At 42.6% G+C, this 17,997-nt stretch overlaps 1 protein-coding gene across 1 annotated transcript in view; it reads left to right on the top strand.

The window, feature by feature from the left end:
• Nucleotides 1-879: 879 nt before the first annotated feature.
• The window catches only part of TMEM178B (transmembrane protein 178B), a 226,281-nt gene continuing 209,163 nt past the window's right edge, over nt 880-17,997 (top strand). Inside the window, exon 1 of the mRNA XM_051640780.1 lies at nt 880-2,083. Coding sequence (XP_051496740.1) covers nt 1,702-2,083 — 382 coding nt within the window. The 5' untranslated portion in view covers nt 880-1,701. The remainder of the gene's footprint in view (nt 2,084-17,997) is intronic.

Raw genomic sequence — 17,997 nt, 5'->3', positions numbered from 1 at the left:
AGGTGTACAGAAGATTGGATTCGCTCTTATTTGGGTTAAAAACGGTGAAATGAGATTTCTAAAGCTTGGGGACTCCAGCTCGCCTTCTGTTGCACTTGATCTCTACAAGATGGGTGAGTTATTCCCACTAGAGAGAAAGGGAGTGGAAATTTAAGGAGAAAAAAAATAATGTGTCTGAATATATAACTGCTGATGCTGGGGATACGATTCGTACGAAGCTGCTGAGCTAAAAATCTCGGCTCCGACGTGGAGATCAGGCCATATGGCAGAGAAATGGTGCAGACGGATAGCTGTTGACAACAGTTAGGGGCTGCTTTCCTCTCCCCGTGTAAGGTGTGTAGCCTCCCCGCCTCCCCCTCCCGCCCCGGTTTGTTTTGGTGTGAATTCCCCCGGCCTCCCTCCCCTCCCCATCCCTCAGCATCCTTCCAGCCAGCCGTAGCCCTGCCTGCCCGCCTTCATCTTGCAGATGGCTAACGTGCCGCCGCGTTAGCAAAACTGTGCACAACACATCCCAGCGCCGGGGACGAAGGAAGCTTCTCAGATCCCAGCGGAAGGGCTGCGCGTGTGTGCGTGTGCGTGTGTGTGAGCGTGTAAGAAGGATGCCGGGGCCGAGGGCTGCTCCCGGTGCTGCCTAGCGGGAGGAGCGCGGCCGGCGGCGGGTCCTGCCGGGGCTGCCGCTGCCCCCGCCGCCTCTCCCCGGGCCGGGAGCGGGCACCGGCACCGGCACCGGCACCGGCACCGGCACAGGCACCGGCACAGGCACAGGCACTGGCACAGGCACAGGCGGCCGCGCGGCCCCGGGGACCGCCGGGGAAGGAAGGGATCGTGGCGTTAGGCTGCCTGGATGACAGCGCAGACGACGAAAGCCGGCGAGTGAAGGGCAAGGCTGGCAGAGAGAAGCCGAGGTGTTTCCGGAGCCAAGATGTCAGTGACTGTCAGCGAAGTCTGCTAAGGGAGAGCCCTGTGCATGCCTGCGTTTCCACATCCAGCCGGGGAGGTGTTTTAGCCACGACTGAAATCGGCAGCAGCGGCGGCAGCAACAACAACAGATTGCTCCCCGCTCTTGCTCCCTCCCCTTCGACCCCGCTTTAAACCCAAGTCCAGACGATGATGCTCATGCTGAGCCACTGACAAAGAAAAGGCAAGTCACCCCTTCCTGAAACCGGGATAACCGGCTGCGTGCAAGCAGGAGGGCTCTGGGTGTTGAACTTTTCTGTCCTGTGATGATGCTGTGGTGAGACTGCTGATTTGAAAGCCATCTCTTCTGGATTTCCGAGCCGGCCAGATTGAAAGAGATTAACGGACTGATGAAACAGCCATAGCTTTCAGGTCTCTTCAGGAGGGGATATACCCCTTCAGCCACTGTTGCTTGGGTGCTCGTGGTGAGGGGAACAGGACGTCTTCGTGTAGGTTGGTTGCTGGCTCACTCCTGTTGGAGGTGGAAGGCTGTGTTTCTCCTCTCTAGGTCTCCTCCACAGAGGAAAAGAGACAGATGATTCTCCAGGACTGTCTCCAGGGCAGAACTTTGTAGTGCTCTCAGCATCCCTCCGCAGCGTGGATGTGAGCCACGGGAGTTGGGGATGTTTGAGGCAGACTCTGCCAAGTGACACCTTGCAGTGGCTCCGGAGGTTTTGTGTGGTCTCACGCTCAAGGGCTTTGCCTGTTGTGAAGATGTCCATGGTGTTTCTGTGAAGCTGAGGTATGGCTGCTGGAAGGTTACTGCTGTATGCTGGCCTCTCTTTAGCTCTGTGTGCCCTCGGCATGCTGGCTGTGGCAATCTGCTCTGACCATTGGTATGAAACTGATGCCAGGAAGCACAGAGAGAGGTGCAAGAGCATCACCACTAAGAGAAATGATCCTGGCTTCATTTATAACTCCAACAACAACCTGCCTCTCAGGGCCAGCAGGTCTAGGTTGGACCGCTGGGAAGGGAAACTCCTCTTGGCAAGAAACAGGAGGCAGATCTTTGCTATGAGTGCAGTCGACGAGTGCAACAGACAGTACAACTCGACCAACATGGGGCTCTGGAGGAAATGCCACCGACAAGGATTTGACCAAGAGCTGGAGGAGCTGATTGCCAAAGGTAAGAACTGTGTTTTTACCAAATGAATGTGCCAGGCCCTCCTGAGCTGAGCAGGGGTTGAGCAGAGCCGTTTGAGCTCACAGCAGGAGCTGGCATCTCTAGCCAAGTACCTCTCCTTGCAATGGGTGAACTGGCCTGGTTGGGCATTACTTCCTGAAGCATTGCCAGGGCAGTTTCCCAGTGGGTTGCTACTGCTGAGGCACGGGATTTGGGAACAAGCAGGGAGTAGGGGTAAAAGCAGACACACTCCAGAATGTCTCTCTCATGTCTCTGTCTCTCAAAGCTTAATTTAGTCTGCCCATCACCATGGTATCAGATTACTTTCCACATACAAATGAAAAGTATTAATAAAGCAGAGATTAGATTTATTTATTTATTTTGTTTGACCCTGGTGATTCATACAAAGCACATACTATTTTATTGAAGGCTACAGATGTTTGTATTTCATCATTCCCTTACAGAATGCCCCATGAATCCTGAATTACACCATTTACAGTGCTCAAATGTAGGCTTTTTCGATCCCCAAATGGAGAGTAAACAAAGAGAAATGCTAAAGAGCAGGAGGAAACCCAGCTTGTTGTTTACACTGAGCTATGTTTTGGAATATTTTCAATATCTATAAAACATTACATGAATTTATTAGGGGTGTTAGAAAGGAATAATTCTCTCTTGGGGTAGGGATGCATCTGTTTGCCTGTAGCATTTTAGTGCTATTTTTTTTCTTGGATTTTCATCCTCCTACTTCTTTTTCCCCCAAAGGTACTAGTTCAAGGTGATGGTCAGTTTGCCTTACATGTTTCTTTGATCCAAAGCATAGGAAGGGGAGTTATGTTTAAAACCCAGGCAACATCCTGTGTAGAAAAGCTATGTTTTTGCAGGGTGAAGAGGGTTTCAGTAAAGGATGACAGCATCTTTGCTACCAACTGCATGGTTACTCCATACAATAGAATAACATTTCCCTCCCATGGTTCTTCTGTTGCATTCAGATCATTCCTCACTTCCATTGCAGTGAAAGAATTGCTTCTCACAACATGCAATCTTTAAAAAATACTTGTTTTCTAAGTGTGTTCTTTGTCCCAAACTCCCATGATAGCCTGCTTTAATTCCCTCTTCAGACATTGCAAGCAGAATTTTTGCTTAAAGCTAATTATTCACAAGGGATATGCTCTCAAATGTGTTTGCCAATGTATATATTTTGCTCCATATGTTTTGAAAGTGAGCAGCAGAGGTGAGTAGCACAGTATAGATTTGCACTGAGACAGTACGAACAGGTGGTGCAGGAGGGAACCTGGATCACTCATTGAGATCCTGTCTCTGTTGCTAGTGATCCTAACTGTCTAGTTGATGTGTGATGCCTACATGAAATGATTTGGTGGCTTCAGTTTCATTTGCAGTGGACAAGTGAACATACCCAAAGCCTGTCAAAATCCTGGCATCCTGCTGCTGGTTTCAGTGCTGAGGGAGGAATTCCTCCTCTCTGCTTAGGTGAGGGTGCAGAGGTGCTGGGCTGGCTGTGGAGGGCTGGATCGCTCTGCCACGTGTGCTCACTGTGCTTGGGGCATAAACAAAGAAATTCAGCCTTGACAGTGGGCAAACATGTCACCAGAGCTCACATTTGGCAAATGGAGTTCCAGTTATTAGAGAGATTTTTCATCTTGAAATAAGTGAGAGTCATTCTTCTTTCACTGCCTGCCTTGTCCTGGATGCAGGAATGTCTGTTTCTCCTGCCAGAAACTGCTGAAATTGCCTAGCACTGGGTTATGGGTAAGGGCTCTGCCAAGTGTTAGCCATAGAGAAAATGTGGCAACTCAAGCTGAGGTGGTTAAAGGCAGGAGAAGATAGTAACCAAAAGATCTGTCTGTAATTTGTCTGCATCTGTCTGCATGTGCGAGTGTGTGCATGAGTGTGTGTGTATGTGTGGTGAACTACCTACCTATACAGCATTCAGCTGGTGGTGAGGGATTCCTGGGCTGAGGTACAGCCTGCATTCCTACATACATATTCCTGGACATATGTGTCTGCAGATGGCCAGAGAGCCACTTCACAGAGCCCCCGCACCAAGGTCAGTAGTCAAATTGTGCACATGCAGGAGATACGTGCAAATATCACTGTGTGTGACTCATTGCCTTCTTTGAAGGTTTTTGGTACACTTTTAACCAATTTCATTTTACGTTGAGAGAAGTGTTATAGGAGGGAGACTTGGAATAACAAATGCCAACATTATAGTTTGTTGGATGGTATTTTTGGAATGAGGAGCTGCTTATGTTATAACTCTCAGCCACGATGAAGAGTTACACATGTTAAGACTAATGCTGTAGAGGAGTGTTCATTTGACACCTTGAGAATAAAACACAGAAAAGCAACTATCAGGGTAATTTGATAAAATAAATTGTTTGACCTGCTCAGAAGTAAACCTAGAGACATTATAGGTTTGTTTGTCCACTTTATGTTTTGTTAGATGAAAGAGAACTAATGAATTTTACTCTCCCCTTACCAAAAATTAATGTAAAATGCTCATCTGCTAAAAATCCTTGTATACTGGAATCTAAGAATTAGAAGGAGCCAGCTTTACATGGGGAGTTAACTCGTATCCCACCAGACTGTTTCTTTATGATCCATCAGCAATATGATGGAAGTGGAATAAGCACATTTGCTGTCACTGTTTGATGTTGAGAACAGCTATGAATTCAAAATTAAGCAGATGTTCTAGGTTCATCCTGACAGCACCACCTTGCTTTTCTAGTTTTTCTTTCATTGCAGATGTTCATCTGGAGTTAGAGGTTGCAGGGATGGGTGCCTGGGCAAAGCATGTCCTGTGCAGATGTGAAAAGCTGCAGATGCTCTCTACCTGTAGTAATTAAATATCCTTATTGGAGTACATATTCCTGCACAGATTAAATCTCTCTCTCTATAAAATTTGAGCTCCAGGGCAAATACCATAGAAAAGAGGATGTTATTGGTACATAGGCCTTTTACTCTCCTTCCTCTGCTAGCTGTTAATTTAATCTAGCATACGTCTTCTGGAGCTGGATAAACTAATGCAGGTTCTGGCCCCAAATATTGTGTGTAATGTTATATGTAATTGAATGTAAATGCTATTAAGGATTGGTACTTTGGTTTGGGTTTTTTTTTCTTTGTGTAGGGTTTTTTGGTGTTTTTTTTTTTGGGTTGGTTTGTTTGTTTGTTTTTTCCCCTCAACTGTACAGGATCTAAACAATCCATTTATTTTGAGACAGATCCTACATTTTTCCTAGGCAAAACTTCCAGTATTGAGAATGGTAGGTTTGTCTATCAAAAGATAACAAAACACAGTCATTAAGAGCCTAACTAGCTTTGCAAATACCCTGCAGTTATTCTGCTTATGAACTCTGCTGAAATTAATATAAGCTGTAGGCAATGGCTTGTGGCAGAATCAGGCCCTATGATACTTGGCAGTATTCTGATGCCAGTGGTTTTAAAAAATCTTCCTGTTTCTGAAGAGGCTGGGTCACTTCTGTGATTCTATTCTATATTTATTAGTGTTAGTTTCTGGCAAACAAATAAAAACCCCTTTGCTGGATTTTGCTAGAAAAACTGGAGATCTGTTACTTCAGATTTCTCATGGATAGATATAATAGACAGTAATACATACATAAAATAGCTGGATGTATTTATATTTCTCCTATCCCTTTTTTTATATTCTCATAGAAGCCAGATGTATGTTTCAAAATAATACAATTTGATAAATAGGCAATAAATTAAAACAGGTTGTCAGAAGTAAGTGTACTCAGGGAGAGGTAGGCAGACATAAGAGATCAAAGGCCTGAAGAATATTCTAAAACTGCATCAAAATGAGGCAATTAATTTGTTCTCCATGTCATCATGAATAAGAAAAAAAAAATTAAACCAGAAATAGCAGAAATAACAGTCACTAAAGAAATTATTGGAGTTGAACATGCAAACCCAGGGCCCAGCCTTGCTAATTTTTACTCACCTGAATAATCTCTATTCCTGTGAATGGGCTTCTTGGACTGAGGGAAAGCACTCTTCTAAAGAAGGACGAGCCAAAACCAAAGAGCTTGTAAAGCTGGTTCTCTGATTCTGCTTTCACATCTGATCAAGTTTTTTAGACTCCTGGGATCAGAGTTTCACTCCTGGTCCCTAAAGCCTTGCACAGGCAGGAAATGCTGGCTCTGGGTTTGTTCAGCACAATACTCTAGGCTTCTTCTGATTCTCAGGTGTCGGTTCAGTCTGATCAGTGAATTAAATAGCCCTGCTGCTTAACACCCTTTTAAATATAGCATTCCCTGTATCCTGCTAGATCTACTGTTTGCCTGTAATATAACTGAGTTTCTAGAAAAAGTAGCATTCCCTCACCCTACCAGAAAATCCCAGTGACCTGACCACTACCACCACTAAGCAAGCAGAGATCTGAAACACAGGTAAGTGTCCATTCATGGCCAGGAGAAGGCAGAGTCTGCGCCCTGCTTTGGCAACCACCAGCTCACAACTCCTTGTACACAACTTGTAGTGACTCAGAAAAAATCCTGGAAGTTGCTTAGCTTGTCTGCATCCTACAGCGACATTGCTCAGATGCTTTCCTGCACTACTTGGGAGGAAAACAGGAGAGGGGAAAAAGGAATTACATCATTTAATTATAAAAGTACAATAAAGTAGATGAAGAAGTTGCACAATAACCAGAGACTATTCCATTTGGACAATTACTACTCAGAGGACCTTTCATCTTGCTTTTGGAGGACTGCCAGTTAAACCTGTCTGGATGGGGCTCTTCTGCCTGCCACTGGAATTAAATTCTCTTAAAAAAAAATAATAATGGTGACCTTATTGTTTCAATCCCCCTCTTACCTTCCCCCTAAGATCCATGCAAGTCATAGTAAATCCTATTATTAAAACATTTTATTGCAAATATACTTAGCCCATTGGAAAAAAAAAAAAAAAGGAAGTAATTCCTGTGCAGCCTACCTCCACCCCAAATAATATGCAAGATTTCTGGGATGAAAGCATTCTCTGTTTTGATTTGTCATACACATAGCACAAATGAGGAAGAAAAGCTTAACAGGACTGCTCTGGCCGTCACTAGAGATTATTTATACACAACTGGAAAAGCCTGAAGAAAGGCTACTTGCAGCTATCTCTAGGAGTCAGAAGTTTTTGATTTTTTTTTTTTTTTCCATAAAACTTATTTCAGTATCTTGTAATGCTGTAAATTTGGCTATTAAAATGCAATGGCTTTGCCAGGTAAACTAGGACAGCCATTTGTTCATGTAACCTTCATACATTAAAGAACCCAAAGGCTTTGTTTAAAATGTGTGTTTGAAATCCCAGCTGTTCACCAAATGCACTCATTATATAAAGGACTTTATTTAAGTTTTGATTCTGATCCTTGTGAAGTCAATAGTAATGTTTGATCGAATGTGGTGATGCAGCAAGTTCAGGCCTTTAGTGTTTCCTTTGAGGTTAAAATTGTCCCTGGATAGAAAGGCCAGCACAAGATCACAAGATCTGTGGTCTGTCACAGCAGAGTTCTGCTGGAGGGATGCAGAGAAATTTAAGCAGCAGACAGGTCCTGAGTTAAATGTTAGGCTAACCAGGTATTTAGCCTTCACCTTTTTCAATGTTGTAATTATTCTTAGTCTATTGATGTAGATTGGAAGTCAAATAACTGCATGTTTCTAAGATACAGCAAAGGCATCCTCTTGTTCAGAGATTTTCTAAAATAATTTAATGGTTGAAATCACTGGTGCTTCATGCATGTGATTTCCAGGAGGAGTTGGCCCATCATATTTTAAATAAGAAATTTTAATATTTTAATTGCATCAAACTTAAATAGCAATTCATTAAAAAATATCTTTACCACTAGTAATGAGAACCTGACACGTTCTTCTGACACATCTGAGATAATTAGTTTGATAATATATATCTGCTAAAAATACTAAGAAGATATATGTAATTTAATAGTGCTGCAACTGTCTTTAATTATGCTGTTTTAAAGGGCAAATTTCAATCAAACTGTTGGCTTTCCAGCAAAAAAGCCAGTGAAGACAAATGGAAATTTTGCCTGACTAAAAATGACAGGATCATGCCCTTCTCAAGATAAACTGTTATTTGCAGAGCTGCCTGCAGGACTACATGCTTAATTCCTGTTCATTTAATTGAGCATCCAAATTCTTTTGAGAAATCTCAGCATTCTTATTCTTTCTGCCTATTGCTTAAAAACTTTTAAAAAAGTGTGTAGGAAAAAATTAATGTGAGTTCAGATGTGTTTTTTTTACTGTAAAAATAAAACCACAAAAGATTATTTCACTTAAATAGAGATGAAACAATCTGAATGATTTTTTCATATCCAGCAATAAAAATCCATATTAATATTGCTTTTTTTTTTTTTTTTTTTCTATTTAAAAAGTCTTTTTGTGCACTCAGAATAACTTTAGGAGTGGAATGCATTCCTTAACTATTGCAGAGCCAGTAAATAAGGAAGAAGAATTTATGTTTTGTAGGTTCTGCGAAAATAACGACGATCATTTATAATGTAAGTTGCTTAATGGCTCATTGCTAACAAAGTATTGCTGAAACCCTGGAGTACTTATTCACTTCTTTAAGAGCAAAAAAACCCCTTGAGATGGGAGTTTCTTAGTTTTTAAGGTATAAATAAATGAAGAATGTGAATTCTGGAGTCCAAGTGTCCTTAACAGACCATTCAGAATAGAATCCACTTAAAATAAAAGAATATAAACTAACATATTTTCTCTGCAGGAGAGAAATCAGACTATAAAATAGAATTTTCCCCATTTTCTTACTCATAGAGCCTAATTCTTCCACAAATAAATATTGAGAACTGCCCGGCTGAGTCTGCTGAAATCATAATCCTTTGTAGCTAATTACCAAAATAGATGGAAGAAAGGTAGAACTGCAGTTAGGGCAGGGCTTACAGAGCTGGAATTCAGTCCAAACTCTGCTGTAGTCTTTCTTCATGACCTGAGGGAAGTGACTTAATCTCTAGTACCTCATCTCAGTTGCAGTATAATAGGGATTTCATTCATTATTATTAATACCAGTTATGAGTTCTACCGTGGGATTTATGAGCCGTAATCAAAAATCAGAAATCATGGATCAGAGAGATGTCCCCATCCTTTTGACATGTTGCTGCACTTTAAATATTGGAGAGCAATGCAGCTTTATGAGACAGGACAAGAAGACAAGAAGGTAATAATGTTCAACGAGACCAGTAGTGGCTTGAAAACACCAGCAAGCGAATTATATTTCTGTAAGCACCACAAAATGAGGGATTCCTAGATGAGTGGTAAAGCAGGATAATGAATAAGAGATGCAGATGTTTTGAAGATGGTCTTCCAAAGTGATTGAGGGATGGTGCCAAAAGAATCATGGGTCACATCTGCTTGAAAAATTAATAAGTAGGTGATGGGGACTGACCTCTTTGGTTGGCTGTAGGAAGAAGTTGACATTTCCTTAATGAAGACAAGTAGATTACACTAATGACATAGATATTGGGACAGCAGCCTACAGCTGCGAAGAGAAATTACGTGGTTAGAGTGATGTGTTAGGAAAATTGTATTTCTAGCAGCATTCTGAATGGATACATGGAGGGCAAGATCACATTTATAAAGGTCAGGAAAAGAAATATTGTAGTAATAAAGGCATGACATAATGAGAGCCTGGATGAAGAAAGAATGTGCAAACCTCAGACATCCCCTGGATCTACTGATATAGTGAGAGACATGAGATGATTGCTTCTGTTGTTGACCAGAACAGCAAGGGACAGTAATAGTGTTGGCTGTGATGTGATCAAGAGAGGAATTACTGAAGAGAGCATATGGTAAAGAAGGAGGAAGAACATTAGAACTCTGATTTAGTTATGATAAGCTCAATTTGATGTCTGTGTGACGACTGAGGGAGTATCAGAGACTGTAGGTACGGACCTAGGCAGACAAGTTTGTGTGAGAGGAGTGAATCTTCACATGCTGCATGTAGATGGCAGTGGGATCTGTGTTTGTGATGGAAATTACCAAGAAGTAAAATACAGAAAGACAAAAGCCCCATGAATTTCTGGCAGAGTTGGAGAAGAAAAGTCTCTTCTGGAGGACATGCAAAAGGAGCAGATTCAAAGGCTGTGCCACAGAAGTGAGTAATGTCATGGTAGCTGAAGGCAGACTCTATTTCAGGTTAAAACAGCACAGGAGACTCCTGAAGGTAGCTGACATACTACAGCAGAGGAAAGCAGAGTGGTGAGACTATACTAAAATTTGCCTAGTATGTTGAGTAAAGAATTTTGTAGTTGCAGTTGCAAGGAAGAGGAAGCTGCACTGAATTGGTGGGGGCGTTTGTACCTGGCATATTCAGAGGGGTTGGCGATGAAAGGTAGGAGAGAAAAAGACACAGTATTTAGAGGGGAAAATAAATGTTTTAAGATGAATTAATATTTTAAGATGAGAATATTTTAAGAGTAAAGAGATTGAATGATACTTGCATTATGAAAGTAAAGAGATAGAGGGGTGTGAGAGGTCAAGGAGAAGAGAGAACGAGAGGACAAGAATGGCCATAAGGGAGGTTGGAATATAGGAGGAGACTGGCTCAAGTGAAAGAAATGAAGTAAGAGAGGTTTTTCATCTGTTGGAGTGAAAAATGAAGAAGGAATTGTAGCGGAGGAAGAGGAAACAGAAGGAAAAGGTACTGGAAGACGAAGATCTTAGTTTTTCTCAGTTTCCTCATGGAAGAACTGGCTGAATTCCTGTGAAACAGCTGAAGTGGGGGCTGGAGGAAGTAGGAGAGTCTGAAGAATGTGCCAGATGTGGCAAAGAGGTAACTAAGACTGTAGGCCTGAGATTTAGCTGAGCTAAGCTGGAGTAGGAAGTCTAGGAAATAAGCTGAACTGAATAGTGGAACAATGTGTTTATAGTGGAGAAAGTGACCAGGCAGAGAGGCTTCCTTTAGAGACGCTCTGCTCTGTGAGACATAGCAGATAGCAACAGGTATGGGTCAGTTGGGAGCTGGGCTGCCAAGGCAGGAGCAGAGAGGGGACTGGAGAGGAAAAGCTTTATGAATGAAAGAGCACAGCATGAATAACATCAGCATGTGGAGAAAGGAAAGAAATGATGAAGAGAGTGATAAAGGACTGAGAGCAGGCAAGAAGTCCTTAATACTGATGATCTGAGGTGACAGAAAGGCCAAGCAAGCTTAGCGCGAAGGTGGTGACTGATGATTGTTGCAGAAAGTCCAGGGGATTGTCCAAGCGGTGGAGCAGGAGGATGTGGGAAGGGTGCAGAAGCCCTGTCTTTTGGGTGACTGGCAGAGTCAAACAGGCTTGTAGACTGAATGGAGAAGACACTAAAACATAAAACTTAAGGGGCAGAGAGGTAACTACCATAGACTTTCTTCTATAATTAGTGCTGTCTTCATGCTGGGAATTCATCCTGTGTGACCTTACAGAGGTGTCAACATGGATCTCCCCGGCAGAAGTCAACTAGTTGTCCAACACTTGGAACAACCATGCTCTGATCTTGGATTGAACCTCCAGTGCAGATAAACAGATAGTAACTACAAATTCAGGATATTTTTCACAAAGTGGAGGGAGTGGGTGGAGCGGAGGATGGTATTTCCAGAGCTGAGAGGCTTTTATGGAAAAGGTCTTTTCAGGCTGTTGCATCCCCATCCCAGTGTTCCTGCAGTTGTAGTGCTGCCCTCTCTCACATGTCAGGCCAGCCAGGAACTCCTGGGCCAGAGTAATTGCTCAGACCCCATGACAATCTGGCAGATGTTCTGCTGGGCTCACAGTGAGATTTCTCCTTAATGAGTGGCTGCTATTTTCTGTGCCCACTTCTGGTTTTGACTCCAGTGAAGGTGTAACCTTGGAACAAGCTGCAGTGGCCCGATGTGCTTTGGGGGTGCCAGAGAATCCAGAGGTTTATGAATCACAGATATGATTTACAAAAGTGGCACTCACATACCCTTAAAGCAGAGCTGAGAGGATGTTCCCAGAACCCCCAGCTGTTTTCAGAGACCTGTTGTCTCTGAAGGGACTCTGCAAGTGATGTTCAGAAGAAAACTGTATGTCCCAAAGTGAGTGATTATCAGCATATCTTGTCAGATGATGGGACTGCTCTTAGGCTCTGAAAACCCTTCATCCCCCTGTACCACCTCTGTTCAGTGTGTCTGACCTACCTGTTCAAAAGTGTCCTGTGATTCTTTTGTTTCTTACCATAAGCATGCAAGCTGAAATGCCATAAAGTAAATGAAGTTCCAGGATGCTTCATGTATATGGCAAAGCAGGTTCCATTGTGATATCCCCAGATTGAATGAAAGTCACTGAGAATCTCTTGTCCAAGCCCTTATTTAATTGTCTTTTTGTTGGTTTTGTGTCTTAACAGCAGACATTTTTTAAAAAAAGCTTCAAAAATTTATTTCTAGACTTTCTAATAGGATGAAACAGTTGTGCTAATTTTATTTGGTAACAAGGGCTATTTGAAAAGATCTTCCTGCTTAAATACGAATGTACAATGCTTGTCTCTGTGTCTCCAACAATCAATACATATCTTTGGATATGCAAAGGTGTCTTTATAATGTAGACAGTTTTGCTTTTTGTCCAGTGGTCATTTAATGACATAAATATCGTAACAAAGCAAACAAACAAACAAAAAAGAAACAAAACCATTTTCCAATCAGATGTTAAAGCTGTAAATTAAGATCACTAGCCTGACTTTGAAGGAGTGATGCTAATTTGTGGTAGCTGATGATCCAATTGCATGGCTTTATCTTAGATACTTGGGTGGTTCCCATTGAGACAATATCTGACTACTGCACTTCTTGGGCTTTAACCAGAAAGGACTTCTGAAGAGTGGAATTATCCCTGTTTTACACAGTGGACAGTGGCCCAACAATGCAAACATCCTGCAGGACAAAAGTTCATGTTGGAAACAGATTTTTCATTGTTAGTCCCTAACGGCATGAGCTGCTGTTTTGTGCTAAATTTTGTGCCTTTTTATTCACCAACCCTCAGGATTACTCAGTTCCACTCATATGTTATTCCATAATGGTTAAAGAGGTAGGGCAGAATGTTATACCAATCAGAGAGACAAAGGAGCCAGCTAACAGGAACAGGGGGAATGGAAAAAACTCAAATAACTTAATGGGCTCAAATTGGGAAGTTGGATAATTTCCATCTCAGACTTCTGAAAGATGTGGTATGTGACATTGCAAGTCCAGTAAAAAGGATTTTCAATAAACCTGTCTAATTAGGATGGTACATTAGGAATGAAAAGTAGCAAATCTATATTTAAAGAAAGGAGAAAAAGTTGTCTGGGCCACAGTGGACCTTTTAGTTTGATCATAATAATACCAAGCAGAGTTTAAAGTAAATTCTAAAGGAAAGGTTAATTAAACACACAGGGGGAATGAAATAAACATACAATGTATGTTTTCCTATTTGAAGTGTGCCAAATTACCTTGATATATTTTGCTATAAAGATAACTGGGTTTTGAGACAAGGAAATGTCTTAGACCTAAGTTATTGGGATTTTGGTAAAAGCTTTTATATTCTGCCTTAAGGAAATGGTTTGTTACAATGTTAAGATAATTAGTACACAATTTACAGTGTTTTTAAGGAACTGGCCAAAGGAAAGCAACAAGCTCTGAGAGAGGAAATATGAAGGTCAAAGTAGAGTTCCTGACATAGGGGACAACTTTATTCAATAATGTAATAAATGATATTGTAGCAGGGTCTGTAAGGGGAGGTGAGAGTTCTCATTGAGCTGGACACAAAGGAGTGAACTTAAGACATTTGCTGCTGCCACAAGAATGAGGCATTGCCAAGAGAAAAAAGGCCTGGAATATTATATACAAAGAACCAAACCTGGAATATTATATACAAAAGTGATGTTGAGGACTGGGCAATAGAAAAGATGTAAAATTTCTTTTCAGTGTGAACTTTTGGTCCTGGAGGACATGTTTGCATTGTTGGGCAAATAAATACCCTCTGTGTTGTACACCGGAATTCTGGTGCCACAGACATTCAAGCTATGGGAAGCTGGGGCTCAGACAGCTTCCTCCATATCCAGGTACTACCACGGGTTTCCTTCTGAAGTGGGAAATGTGCATATTTGAATTTCACCCAACATGCAGTCAGGATGTGACTGCAGAACACACCTCAGTGAGGACAAGGACAAAGGGCTTCATGAGTGTGCACCTGTCTTCAAGTGCAGAGAGAGAATGGCAGAAACAAAACTGGGAGAAAGTCAGATGTGATTGAAGAACAGAGCTGGCCAGATCTTCATACTAGGGAAGTGTTAAAGTCTTGGGAAGGTGTTATATCAAGCCTTCTCTGTTATAATCTTCACTATTCTTGTCAACAACCTCTGAGAAAGATGAACTCAAACTGAAGCAGGTCCATAGTAGGAGTGCTAGTTTGAGGAGAGAAATGGAAAATCTATTTTACAAATACAGTTATTTATCCAGAGGAAATGGAGGTAAACACAGGAGAGGAGGAAGATGCGTTTAAGCTAAGGACAGCATTAGCAGGGCAAACTGTGTGTGTGAGAGCCATGAATATATTTAGGCTGGAACCTGTGCTGAATTGGGACTCTGGAAGGAGTGATGAGGGCACAGCACTTCTAACAGATTTTAAGGATGAAGATGGATGTATTTAGGAGGAGGGATTCTATGATATACTTGCCTGCTATGGAAGAAAAGTGAGCATGGTCCTTTCTAGTGCTGTGTCCTTGTGAAACATGCCATAGGACTGGGAAGGATTAATTTACTATTACTATTAATTCCTCTTTTTATTCCCCCAAGGAAAAGCATATTCAGCTCTGTATCAAACAGGACCCGATGAAAGGAGTGTTTGTCACCAGGCTGTCTGACACCAGCCATGGGTGTCTGGTGAGAGGGAAGAAACCTAAGACAAATCCAGCTGCACCATCCCAGAGCTTTGTCTCTTTCACCTAGGTCTGAGCTGCACTTTGTTTCCTTCCTGTGACAACCCACACATCCAGGAAGGACTGGGGATGAGGACTGTGTGCACTTAATGCACACTTTATGTAGCTTTCCTGTAGATAATGCAGTTAATAGAGCCTTGGTTTCCTGACTCCCTTGTCTGCTTTTGTTTCATATTGCCTTAGCATAACGACAGCAAAGGCCTGGTAAATTCTCAACTATTTGTATTCATAAGCCAGGAGAATGTAGAGCCTTCAACTTCTTCATTAAAATAGTTTGTATAAAATAAAAGAGAATTTCCGTGCTATATTTAAACATTCGAGATGGCTGGCAGCAACGGAATTAAACTCTTATTTGCACATATTTAAATTACCATGAGATGTGTATTTCAGTTCCCAAAATGTTCAGCCATTTGGCTGGTGATGCTGGTTGAGTTTCCTCATAGCAGGAGGATTTTGCCACAGGACCCACAAACTCATGAGGGCTAAAGGCACCCATTCTTGGGCTTGGTTCCTTTGTATGTGCAACAGCAGACCCACAGTTCTCTTAAGACTTTGGAGAATCACAAAATCACTTAAGTTAGAAAAGACATTCAAGATCATAGAGTCCAACCATTAACCCTACTCCACCAAGTCTAGCTTTAAGCCATGTCCTCAAGTGACACATGTAGACAACTTTTAAACACATCCAGAGATGGTGACTCATTTTAAAGTAAAGGTGTTACAGGGAACAGAAAGGCTCTACAGCAGTAAAGGTAGGAAAGCCCCATCTGGGATAGCCTTTTAGGCTTTAATTCAGCTCCCAGGTAAGGTGGAAGTAGGGCTTCATCAATCAGTATAGAGCAAGACAAGCTGGGATGCTTTTGTCTGTCTGGATGTTCAGGGAACCTTGCCTGAAACTCCAAGTAGCAGAGCTGCAATACTGGAAGAAACTGTAACCCAGCTCTGCACCTGAGCATCTGGAGAAGGAGGGCTGTATCTGTGGTGAATCAGAGAAGTAATTTCTGTTTTCTACTTTTCTTGAGGAACGACCACAGCCTTATGAAGGGCAGCCCCTATTCTGCTCCAGGTGAATGGGAAAGGGTGGTAGCAGAGTCTGAGGGAAGGAGACTGGAGGTCTTTGATGTTGCTTCTATGGGCATGTCACATAGATGGGAGCAGCTGGATGTGAGGTCCTCTGCCCGTGTGCTGAGCTGTGGGAATATGAGACAGCTGCTCTTTAGGAGCCATGTTTCTGTGGCAGAGGGACACTATGCTAAGCCACTGTACACTGCTGAGGGTTTGGAACTAGGGCAGAGATACTTTTTTTCTGTGCTCATTTAGGTAGACTTGAACCATTTGTCTTTTTCCTATGAAATAATCTTTCATACTGAAGAGGAAAGAGGTCCTCTACCCGACATCCTGATGAGACTCCAGTTTCTGAATGCTATTCCTTGTGATTCATTGATCCTAGTGGCAAACTGGGAGAGGTAGTCACAGACTCCCAGAGGTGGCATCAGTTTTGCAGGGACAGAGGCATGATAACACTGTCTCATCTGACCACTCCATTAGATTCCCTGCTTCCCAGTGATTAAATGGCTGCAGATGGGCTTGTGCAGGATCTTGGCCTCTGGACTTGGAACCTTCTGTTTAGGGAAAACACGAGGTCTTGTTTCATATCTGGGAAAGGGGTTTTTAAATATGAGTTTTCATGGGAAAAGTGGGGCAACTTGTTTAAGTGCCTTCAGGGGAAGGAAGGAGAGACTACTTGAACAGCAGGAGGTAGGGGAGGTGTATGTTAGTGTCAGGTCTGGCCAAACTCCAATGGCAATGGCGCTATATGGATGGCTTTTGTCTTCCCCCAAAGCTTTCCCTCTTATACCTGTAGTTAAGGACCCTGTCCTTTCCTTACCTCTGTCCCCTGCACTCTGTGCCACATCCAGACTGGTGGCACATCTTTCCCCCTCTTGTTCATCAGTTACTGTTAGCGTCCTGCCTATGACACAGCAACTAATTGCATTGCCAATGCCTTCAAATGAAGAAGAAGCAGCAGGAGGAGATAAACACTTAAACACCAAAATCTTCTTCAGTGCTTGCCTCTAAGTATAAAGTATAAAGAGAGAGGAAGGGGAAAGAAACAGGATTTCTCTTACCAGAAAATTGCCTGCAGTGTTGAGGCATGGGCAAATCTTCAGGCCCAAGCTCTGCTTCGCTTGCTGCCAGGCTTGCTTCAAACCAGGGGGTCGTGGCATCCATTTGGTAATGTTGCCATACTTCAGCCAGGGTGTGGTTTTTGGCTGGTGGCACCAGGAGGCCTGGAAGAACATGTCTTTTTTTTTTAAAGATTCTCCTCCCTTTGAGTGTAGTTTATGGCATCTAGGGAGTTCTTGGACCTGCATTTTGAGGTGATCTGCACTTGATTGCTGTGGTGAGATGGTGAAATTGTATCTGTCACAGAGAAAATGAAGTTGTTTGAATGTTCATCTTGGACATGTGAGTTAGGCACTTAAATACCTCCTCTGAGGGCCAAGACTTTTCATGCTCCTTATGATGTTTCAGTGCTTGTGTTTAGTGTCCATGTTTTGAAATGAGGATGAATAGTCCAGCTCTCAGAGGGCACAAACTGACCCATTTCTACCCATCCTGGTGGCAGTTTACAACAGGGTAGGACTTCCTTCCAACATTTAAGGATCAGATATGAGTGATTCTCTATTATTTTCAACACTTTCTTTCCAGGGTTTTGATCTGTGCTAAAATGCCAGTTTGACCCGCGTGCCTTCTCCAGAGCAAGAGCATATCCTTTATGTATGGCATTGGAAAAGGCCACAGAAACTTTCTGGTAGATTTGGTGGATCCTAGTTGGTGGACATTTGGGAGTCCTTGAGCTTTTCTTGTGCATCTTGGACCCCATAAATGTGACAGTGTATTAACCAAGGCCATCAGGGTCTGCAGACTGTGCTGCCTACGTGGTTCAGTGTCACAGCCATAGCATTC

Source organism: Apus apus, chromosome 1, assembly GCF_020740795.1.
Source record: "Apus apus isolate bApuApu2 chromosome 1, bApuApu2.pri.cur, whole genome shotgun sequence".
Taxonomy (NCBI): Eukaryota; Metazoa; Chordata; class Aves; order Apodiformes; family Apodidae; genus Apus; species Apus apus.
This window is presented reverse-complemented; position numbering and strand designations above follow the sequence as displayed.